Source organism: Hippocampus comes, unplaced genomic scaffold (genome assembly GCF_001891065.2).
Source record: "Hippocampus comes isolate QL1 unplaced genomic scaffold, H_comes_QL1_v1.1 scaffold94, whole genome shotgun sequence".
Classification (NCBI taxonomy): Eukaryota; Metazoa; Chordata; class Actinopteri; order Syngnathiformes; family Syngnathidae; genus Hippocampus; species Hippocampus comes.
Window position 1 is genome coordinate 3,453,074 of NW_017806059.1, and position 11,105 is coordinate 3,464,178.

Sequence of the window (11,105 nt, forward strand, 5' to 3'; positions counted from 1 at the left end):
GAGGTGGCGAGGAGGTCAGACAGGTTGTTGTTGATCCTGACTCTCTGTGTACGGTGTGTGAGGAAGTCTAGGATCCAGAGGATGAGTTGGTTGTTCAAGGAGAAGTTCTGCTTGAGCCTCTGTGCAAGGATGTGAGGCTGCAGGGTGTTGAAGGCAGAGGAGAAGTCAGCAAACAGAAGCCTGGCCAGGGTGTTGGGGAATTCCAGATGTTTGTGGATGGTGTCGATGATGAAGGCTTTGGCATCGTTGACACCTTTGCCTGCCTGGTATGCAAATTGGAGGGGGTCGAGGCGTGAGCTGGTCTTTGTGAGGATGTGCTGCTTGACAATCCTCTCCATGGCTTTCATCACGTGGGAGGTGAGGGCCACAGGGCGGAGGTCGTTCAGGGTCTTGGGGTTATTGTTCTTGGGAATGGGGGTAATGGTGGAGTGCTTCCACAGTTTAGGGACGGTGGCGGTGTTCATGGAGGACTGGAATAAGAGCTGGAAGACGCTCCCGAGCTGGTCAGCGCAGTACTTGAGGACCCGGCCACTGACGTTGTCGGCTCCTGGTGCACTGTTGATCTTGGTCCTCTTGAGGGCCCTCACAACGTCCTCAGTGTGGAATGTGATTGTGGAGTTGCCGGGCTGGAGGTGGGACCTGATGTTGGTGAGCTGCGTGGAGTTATCAGTCTCGAACCTGGTGTAGAAGGAGTTGAGGTCATTGGCGAGGGAGGCTGGGCTGCTCCCAGGGATGACGGTGGGGGCGGTGCTGGTGATGGTGTTCACAGCTGCCATTTTCTTCAGGCCCTGCCAGGCTGCACGGAGGTTACCGCCATTAAGTTTCTCCTCCACCTTGCGCTTGTATTGCAGCTTGGCGATCTTGATGGCTCTCTTGACCTCCCTGTTGATCTCCTTTTTCTCGTCCTCGGTGCCCGAGAAGAAGATGCGCTTCTTCCTGTTGATGATCTCCTTCAGCTCCTTGGTGATCCAGGGTTTGTTGTTGGGGAAGATGGTGACAGTCTTGGAGGGGATGATGGTTTCCTCACAGAAGCGGATGTATGAGGAGACTATATCCACCTGGACATTGATGTCGTCGGAGGTTGAGAGAAGGTTGCACCAATCCGTGGACTCTAGGCACCCCTGGAGGGTGGTGATGCTCCCCTGCGTCCACTGTTTGATGGTTTTGGTTACCTTCTCAACTCTCCTTATGGCCGGTCGGTAGGCAGGGAGGAGCAGGATGGTGTGGTGATCAGCAGAGCCGAGGGGGGGGAGGATGGCGGGCTTGTATGCATCAGGAATGGAGCCGTAGCACTTGTCCAGCGTTTTCCCCTGGCGGGTGGTGCATGTGATGTACTGGTTGAAGCCTTTGAGGGATTTCTCTGGGTTGCAATGGTTGAAATCTCCCATGATGAATTTGGGAGAGTCGGGGGAAAGGTGCTCCAGTCTGTTGAGGGTGCATCTGATGTGTTCGGTCGCCGTGGTGGGCTTGGCTCTGGGGTGGATGTAAACGATGATGAAGAAGAGTTGGGGAAATTCTCTGGGCAGGTAGAAAGGACGGCAGGACACAGCGAGGAGCTCGATGTCTGGGGTGCACAGTTTCTCCCTCACGTGGACAGTAGAGCACCAGCGAGTGTTGAAATAGAGGCACACGCCACCGCCATGTTGTTTACCGGTGGCGTCTCCGTCACGGTCCAGCCTGATGGGAGACCCGAATCCATCGATGTGCATGGCTCTGTCGGTGTCATCCTTTCTGAGCCAGGTCTCAGTGAACGCTAGGATGCAAGCGCGCCTGTATTGGTAGCAGCTGTTCACCTTAAGCTGGAGCTCGTCAGTCTTGTTCCGTAGCGAGCGGACATTAGCGAGAATGATCGCTGGTAGTGCACGCTGTTTCCAGCCCTCGCGCTGCAGCCTTGCCCGGAGTCCTCCCTTTTTGTTTTTGCTCCGTCTGTTTTTTTTCCTCTGGGTCCTAATGCACGCCGGGTCCAAATGACCGCCGAGTTCGGTTGCGCACTGTGGACGCACATCGCGTCGGGGAGCCCGACGATGAGAGGGGGGACCGGCAGCGGGACGTCTCTGAGAAGCAGCAGCTGTTCCCTCGTGTAGGTGGTCATATTTGGTGTAAGTCTTAAGTTGAGTTGAGCCAAAAATATGGTGGAGGTGCAGTGTTGATGTCGTTAGCACCGGCTAGGAGCACTCGCCATGAGCACCGGGCTAGCTGAAGGTGCTAGCTGTAGCACTCGCTCGCTGTTAGCACCGGGGCTAACGAATGAATGAAAAAAGATAATCGAAGGGGGAAAAGTGCGGGATTAATAGCTCGAACAGCCGCGCTAAAGTAACGCGGGCCTGCGGAGCTCGGAAAAGCACGGAGTGTAGGTGAGAAATGTGGAAAAAAAGCAAGAAAAGTAAGAAAAACCGCTCCGGACGTAGACCGGTCGACCACAGCGCAGCGACCCGGAACCGGAAGCATCAGTGGGTCCACCGCTCCTGGATTCTGGACCTGTCCCCCTTCTAGGATTTCCACTCAGCTCATCCGGCAAAGCCATGAAGTCCACCAGGAGGTGTCCATTGAATGGGGGGTACTGTCATGTTCTGCTCTGCTTTGTTTTTGTTTTTCAGCACCAGCTGGAGTGTTGGGGGTGACCCTTCAGCAGTTCATCTGTGTCTTGTCTCCCAATTAAGCGCCTACGTATTTAAGGACTGCCAAGACTGTGTCTCTTTGTCAGATTATCGACCTTGTTCGCTGTTCATGCCCATGTGCTATTTTCGAGACCTCATGTTCTTGCTCATAGTCACTTTTGTCTGGATATATTTTGTTTTGTAAGTGTCTTTTTTGTCAAGTCATTTTTTACTAGTTTTACGTTCGTGTGTTTGGACTCTTGTCATTTTGTCTTGTGGATTTTCAGTAACTAATATTACCTTGGCGGTTGCAAGCTCTTTTTATTCTCCGTCGGCTTTCTTGGCTGTTGGTCGCCAGCGATTTCCGTTTCGACTTTGTGGATCATTCGTTTTTCCTAAAATAAAGATTTTTGTATCACCATTATCTGAGTCTGAATTTTTGGGATCCACTACCCACCTGGTCTTTGTTCGGTCCTTGTCAATGCTAAAGGGAGCTTTCACAACCGCTGCAGCTGTTAACAAAGTGCTTTACAGAACATTTAAAATACTATATCCAAGAAATCTGAATGCTGATCCATATATAAGGCCCATCAGATTATAAGACACAATGTCGGCTTTTGAGAAAATTGAATGCTTTTAGGTGCGCCTAATAGTGCAGAAAATACGGTATATGACACAAAGCTGCATTTGTGGGACACGTAAGGAAAATGTATCTAATCTAAGCAGTCTATGTTACCATAAGATGCATGTCTGTATGTGTGTGCTGTGTATTCTGGAAGCTAAATATTAGATGGCCATTTATACTTTTGTGTTGACTCACTGTTTTAGTTCCAGGTTAACTTGGTGGCTCAATTGTCATTTGATATACTCACCCAATTTTGACATACAGTTCTGCACCAGTCCTAATCCAGCTGCTAAGCACCATCTGAGGCCACATAGCAGGATGGCCAACACAACTGCCACCACAGCAAGGTCCCACCACTGAGCAGAGCTGGGCAACTAGGCAAGAAGGGGCCAGCACACTTCGGTGCTGCAGCCACAGGCACCTGGTGAGGAACGGGCGCTGGGGCCAACTGGAAGATGAGCGGCCAATGGGAACGGGTCCCAAACAGGCTGCCGTGCACCCGTGCCGTGGCTTCGGAGGCGACTAGTGCGCAACAACATTTTTTATTGGTTCTTCTTTGTTTGGGCTTCTTCCACACGGCGAACTAGCCATCAAATGATCCCGGGAGGACCAGAATGTTAGGACTGGTCACACTTGCTTCTTGGTTATTGATGCCAAACCCTAAACTCAACGTATCCAGCTGTCAAACTCCTGAAGTTTGCAGATGACACCACAGTCAGGTAACTCACAACAGTGATGAGTCTGCATATAGACAGGAAGTGGAGAGGATGGTAGTCTGGTGCAGAACAACTGGGAGCTGAACACACTCAATACTGTAGCAATGATCATCCACTTCAGGAAGCTAACTTCGCCACAACTGTACTAGCCCAGCAGAGAATGTACTTCCTGCACCTGCTGAGGAAGCCCAGGCATGCGACAGGAGCTGTTGAGGCAGTTCTAAACAGCAGTCATTGAGTCAGTCCTGTGTTAATTCATCACAATCTGGTTTGTTACCACCTCAAAGAAGGAGCACAATCTGACCACAACAGACAGTTATGACTCCAGAGAAGATTACTGATACCCATCAACCCAGTGCTGTGTTCATTCATCACGGTCTGGTTTGGTGATACCTCAAAGAAGTAACAAAATCTGACCACAATGGACAGTGATGGACTCCAGAGAAGATCACTGTTACACACCTACACATTCTTGAGGACTTTCACGTTGTAAGAATCAAAACAAGGGCAGGCAAAAATCTTTATGCTGGTCACCACTTCTGAATCCTTCCCACAAATACAGATGGCGCTATCAAACGAACTATGCACACTAAAACCAGCAGAATAAATCTTCAACCGACCAATCACGGCTGACCTGTTTTCTGAAGCTGAGCCATGATTGGTCATGACCTGAGCCATGAGCAACTGTGATGTCATTTTTAGTCGACAGCAAGTGGCAAGATGGACAAAAACGGGTGGATTTTACTCGTTAACTCTAACACTCAACTCAACTGTCACGCAATATTAATCAGAATGTCATGTTTAGACTAGTGAGGCTGCATAGAACATATGCTTGTCAAGAACATTTTGGGGTTGCTTCAGTCTTTTCACACGTTTTCAACACTTACCATATTTAATGTATTTGTAAACACATTGTGAAAATTACATGGTCTTTTGTATTAAAATAAGCAAAATGTACATTCTTCATGATATGCACCCACCCGTCATTGTCATTTGGGAATGATGAGCCAGTTTGCTTCCGGATCACGATACCAAGGAGCTCTTCACAGTTCCAGAGATTGATTGTTTCAAAGCACCGTCCAAGACTTACTATTTTTTACTTGTCTGATTTAAAATTTTAAAACATCAATCGATCCATTTCAATAGCATTGTCCTCATTAAGGTTGTGAGTGAGCTGGAGTCGATCCCAGTCGAATTTGAGGTGAGAAGCAGGGTGTAGTCTAGACTGGTAGCCAGCTCATTGCAAGACATATAAATAAATAACCATTCAAAGGTCTTCCACAATGCTGACATACATTTTCGGAGAAAAATGGAAAAGGAAAAACTACTGGAAGTGCCTGAAGACAATCCACGCAAGCACAGGAAGAAAATACAAACACCGCACAGTAGGGCCAAAATTCTAATTCAGAACCTTATGGTTATGAGCAGTTGTGTGACCCAAGACATGTTGTGCTGCCCCTACCTAAAACATTATCAATCATTTCTAAAGGTTTACTCGAAAATAGATTCAGAACTGCTTCGCCAAAAGGCCAACCGAAGTAGATGGAGTACCTCACTTATTCAACTACACTATTGTCACTCAGATTAGTTGTTGCATTTTTATTTGTCTTTTCCAAGAGAAGAGCCAAGTGACAAACAACATGACAGGTTGCAGACAAGTTGTTTCTTCTCATACCTGTGTACTCCAAATGGAAGCCAGCAGCCGAGACACTGATGTCAGACTGAAAGGTCAGGTAGAGATTGTTTGATGTGCTGTTCAGTAGTTGAGGAATCGTCGTGCCTGTATTATGGAGGATAAAGTTTAAGTTTCAGCATTCCATATTTCCATTCCCTATTTAGAAAGACCAAAACCATATGGACACTTGTTACTCATGCTGCAAGGGAAAAACAACCGTTAACTGATTTTACAGAGTCTTCAACTTTCAACATGAAAAGGAAGAAAAGGTGACTTTTCTTTCCCTTCTTTATATTTATTAATTTACAGTCATACCTTGGTTTTTGACCATAACCCATTCCAGAAGGCTGTTCGAAAACCGATTTGTTCGAAAACCGAAACCATGTTTCCTATTATAATCAAAGTAATAAATTTCAATCCGTTCCAAGTCTAGAAAACAACTTTTTTTAAAGCATTTTTTAAAACTATTTTACATCATAAACTGTATACAGATGTAATAAGAGAGCAGGTAATATGTAAAATACTGTACAAACATTTTATATGTTTTATTTTTACCAATTTTAAAATAAACATTAACATTGTAACATAAACATTCAAGTAACATCTCTCTCTCTCTCATCGTGGCAATTGTAGATTACATTATTTTACACCTTGAACTAATAAACCCTAAAGTAATGGCTGTAACTATGGACTCTCTCTCTGCAACCCTACGCTACGGTACGAGGTATCATCCCTCCATCCATTTTCTGAACCGCTTTATCCACACAAGTCCAGTCTCGTCCATAGTAAAAGTTTGCTGGGGAAGATAGTCCTTTGGCCTTGATGAGATTTTCAAACTCAACTTTTAGCTTTTCAGCAGCTTCCTTGTCTGAACTGGCTGCCTCCCCATGACGAATCACTTCTTTTCCGAAACTTTTCAAACCATCCTCTGCTTGCTTTAATATCAAACTCTTCAGGAGCAATGCTAGGATCCTTTTTCATCAAATCTCCATACAATTGTCTTGGTTTGCCACAAATCGTATCTTGGCTAAGACTTTCCCCTGCTCGCTGTTTCTCATTTATGAAAATAAGCAACAGTTTCTCCACTTCCTCTAATATTTGTGATCTTTGTTTGCTAAACACACGAGATCTTTTAGCCACATCAGTGACTTTAAGATGGGTCTTTCTTTTTTAGGATGCGGCTCATCGTCGATTTCGGCAAGCCAAACTCCTTTGCCAACACAGACACACGTACACCTGATTCATATTTGGCTATCAAATCTTTGTTAAATGCAATAGTTTTGCGCATTATTTTCCTCTTTTTTTCACCATCTTTACGACTACCACTTGCTTTCTCTGGTGCCATGATTAGGGGCTGATACACAATACAGAAATAACAGTCCGATTTGTGTAGATGTTAACAAACACGATGCTTATTAAAAAAAAAAAATCTTTGTTGAACACGTCTGCTCACATTGGAGACTCTTTTTTTTTTTTTTCAATCTTTATTGAACAAGTCTGCTCACAATGGAACGCTCCCTGAGGAAACGTCAATTCCTCATGTAAGGAAGGTGAGAGGAGTTGAGTGCCGTATTCAAGTACGCTCAATTTGGTCGAGAACCGATTTCCGGTCGTAATCCGAGGCATAAAAAACTCGAAATTTTTGGTCGAAAATCTATTTGGTCGAGAACAGAGACGTTCGAAAACCGAGGTTTGACTGTATTCATTTTTTGGGGGGTGGTGGTGATGGTATTGGTGGTGTACAAACAAACACAATATAAACTATGTTGGAAATAGAATGGGTCCATTCTTAATTTCAACAGTGTATGTCAGTATTTGGTTGAAAAAAAGTCTAATGTGGGAGAACTTCCATTTTGAAAGGCGCAGATGGAAACTAAAGATAATATTAAGCATGAAAGTACACAACTTTATATTTCTCTGATGACCAACTGTTCAAAATGTTTTTGCCGGATCAAATCCCATTACAATGAGAGCAATGACATTACAATTACAATAACAATGAGAGCAATTAGATCTGCAGCAACAGAGCTCACCCTTAAAAAATATATTTACCCATTGATTAATTTAATTCTGATAAACAGTAACGGTGAAAATCATTTTCACTTTTGCAATTAAAAGCCGATTCCCTAACTTCAGACACCGGCCTGTGTTCTTCCATTAGAACTTGAGCCAAGAGCACCTGTCATGTTTCTGTTTGTTTTTATTTCAGTCCTTGCGGAAGTGGAAGTTAAAGGCGTTCCCTCCAGCACAGCACCTGTCACACATTAGAATCGGTGGACATCAATGCTGGCAGTCACCTGTTGGATTATTCGCCTTGCTCACGCCACAAATTCCAAGTGTTAGAATTTTGTACACGCTCTTGGTCACGTTCACAGTTCATGGTTTGTTCATCTTTGTACTTTTTGATCCCGCGTGTAAGTATCATTTATGTTTTATTATTGTTCATGCTGTTTTCGTTCGTATAATTGGATTCATTGCAAGTGATTTTCCGTTTATTTCTTACCTTGCCGGCTGCAAGAGATTTATGTTATTTTGTTTATCCTGTCTTTCTTTTGCCAGCGGCTTTTGTTGTACTTTGTCGGTCTTGCATTTTTCTGTAAGTACATTTTTTTTTTTCATCCATGTCTGCATCTGTGGGATCCCCTCCTTATCAGTTTGCACCCAAACCGGACAACACCATTGCCATTAGCAGGAGCTACAGAGAAATACTACAATTCCACACTGGGGACAGAGAATTCTTTAAGAGGTTCTTTAAAGATGTGCGATAATTTTGTCGGGGACTACGTTCTTTTTTGTTAATTGATTGTTTTACACAGTGCGCTCAAAGAGCACATGAAATGTTATCTGCTCCAACAGCATATTTGTGCTACCTCCAGGAACTTGTGGGCTCTGACTTGCAATTCCACATGCCATATAACATTCACTTGAATTTATTTTACCTGAGTAGCTACCAAGCCTTGGAGAATTGCCATCGATTCCATCAAAAAAATCCAGAGAATCCCAATTGTGCTCTGTTGCAAAGGTCACAACTTGAATCTAGAAGAGGTGCAAATGGTACAGGCATAACGACTATTCATAAGAGAAGGAAGGCCTTGCTTCTTAATCCAAAACACAGTGTCAAATGAATATCAAATAGGGGAAGGGGGTCTTACTTGGATGCCAGCTCCCTCTGGAACAGTTATTTTCCAGGCACAGTTCAGGTAGTTGGCATATGGGTCTGGGTATCCTGGAGAGAGAATAGTGCCTCTGCGGCCCGTCAGCACCCCTCCACAGGGAACTGAAAACAGTGAGACAGAAAGTGACAGAGACATAATTGTTGGAAGGAGGGGTGGTCTTAAAGGGAGAATTTAAACCAACACTAGTATCAGATGACGAATGATCTTAATGTAAGATGATTAAACCTGAACAGAAAATGAACTAGTTGTTATGGAAAGCTGTCTTTTATTTTGGGCTGTTTTTGAGCAGAATTTTACACCATTACCCACATTATTTAATGCCAAGCAAAGTTTATGTGTCATCACAAAATTATGTGCTGTCGCATGCAAAAACAGTTCAGCTTTAACGTGAAAGTTTATCACCTGCTGGAAGCATGAATCACCTTTTTTAAATGTGACTGCTATTTGTCTTCCCAGGGAATCATTTTACATATTCATAATGAAAATGAAAGAAAATGCTCTAAAAACAATAACACAGTCATTATAAAAATGTACATTTGAGTAAGACTACAAACCATACACTGCCTTAACACTGACATATTCAGCCTTACAAAAAATAAAAAATAAAAATGCACAAATCTTGAGTATGACTATTGTAATCTTATATTTGAAATTTCACACAACCAATCAATCAAAAACCAATACCATTTGATAAATACCTACATATGTGCCTATTTAATTCAATGCATGCCACAATTATGAAAGCCTTTGCAAATTTTCAGTCAATCAATGTTGAGGGGCCAGAATTACTGGATTATGATGTTGGGCAGGATGTTAAACTGTGGTTGTCCCATATTCACCAGAGGACCGGGATAAATTGAGCCATCTCCTTTTTCTAAATTAGACAGCATTTTTAATTTGGTGTTTAAATCCATTTTTTTTTCATATTAGGCAGCAGGCTAAGGTAAAATTCTTTTGTCAACAGCACTTTTTAATCCATGCCTTTGTTAAATCTCAGCAGGATTACTGTCATGCACTTTATTTTGGGGTCAGCCAGTCCTCCCTCAAGCTTCTACAGTTGGTCCAAAATGCTGCTGCTTGCCTTTGAACTGGTGCTTGTAGGAGGGACCAATTCTAACTGCCCTTCAATGGCTCCCTGTACATTTTAGAGTTCATTTTCAAATTATTTTATTTGTTTTCAGAACTGTAAATGGTTTTACCCCAATTTACTGCTCTAAAGTCTGCACCTGCCCGGTGCCTCGGGACAGAGGATCAGACACTACAAAAGGTACGAGGGCTAAACAGAGCCTCAGAGTGTACCTGGCCTTCTTTGGAATGACATCCTGCTGAGCATTACCCAAGCCCCTCTGTGTCCGTTTTTAAAAAACAACACATTTTTACTCTCTGGCTTTTGACTCAGATAATCTCCAATGTTTCAGTGTTTACGATGTTTGCTGTTTTTATTTTATTGATTTGTCAATCTTTGTTATTGTATGACTATTTTTTACTCAATTTGCAGCACATTGTATGCAGTGTTGTTTGCTTTAAAGTGTTAGTTGGTTGGTTAGTTGAGTTTTTTCCCTTCCCTACATGTTATAGTCTTCCACCCGTAGATCTTTCAAAATGTCATCCTCATCGTCCATCCTTTTTCTTCCTCCCTCACTCCTCATATTCCTTCTTTACATCTATTCATCCCTTCTTTGCACCAATGTCACAACCTTGCACCTTGACTGTACATTCCACAGTGGCGTTCCGTCAGGGCCAGCAAGGCCTTCACTGCTGGCCTAAACATTCTCAGAAAAGTAAATGTATTAAATTACTTTTCTGAGAATAACATAAATTTAATTTGTTATTTTATTTTCATAAATATGTAAACAAAATTATTCTCTGTATTCTTTACGTCATATTATTTCCAATTAGTCGAGTGGCTTTCAATGTTATTTTAAATAACATTGAAAGCCACTCGATAAATCACTTATTTATTATGGTACAGTTTTTAACCAATTATGTTTCAGCGAGCTTGTGTTGCCAGGTAAATTAAACTTGCTCGGGGCCTCCAGATTAAACAGAGCAGGCCCCTGTGCGCTGTAAGTGAACGGGCACAGTCAGGTTGCAATAGCCAATCAGATCACTCGTCTCAGACTCGTGATCTGACTCGTCTGCGTACTAGGGCCAGCTAGAAGGCCTTACGTCGAGACTGGCCGTGCACGTTCGGTGATTGGATTAGCGCCTTTTCTGTTTACTGAGAATTGTATCTTGACTTGTTCAATAAAGATTCTTTAAAAAAAAAAAAAAAAAAAAAAAAAAATTGGGTTTAACCCCGCTTTGACGCACACC

At 43.4% G+C, this 11,105-nt stretch overlaps 1 protein-coding gene and 1 long non-coding RNA gene across 2 annotated transcripts in view; both read right to left on the reverse strand.

Moving 5' to 3' along the window:
- LOC109529653 (uncharacterized) overlaps nt 1–3,940 on the reverse strand; it is a 13,952-nt gene extending 10,012 nt beyond the window's left edge. The window contains exon 1 of the long non-coding RNA XR_002170872.1: nt 3,889–3,940. This is a non-coding gene — a long non-coding RNA (uncharacterized LOC109529653). The remainder of the gene's footprint in view (nt 1–3,888) is intronic.
- LOC109529648 (CUB and sushi domain-containing protein 3-like) overlaps nt 1–11,105 on the reverse strand; it is a 447,797-nt gene that overhangs the window by 183,358 nt on the left and 253,334 nt on the right. Inside the window, exons 35-37 of the mRNA XM_019893029.1 lie at nt 8,766–8,890; nt 8,553–8,649; nt 5,614–5,718 (exon numbers count right to left, since the gene is read on the reverse strand). Of these exons, the coding sequence (XP_019748588.1) occupies nt 5,614–5,718; nt 8,553–8,649; nt 8,766–8,890 (327 nt within the window). The remainder of the gene's footprint in view (nt 1–5,613; nt 5,719–8,552; nt 8,650–8,765; nt 8,891–11,105) is intronic.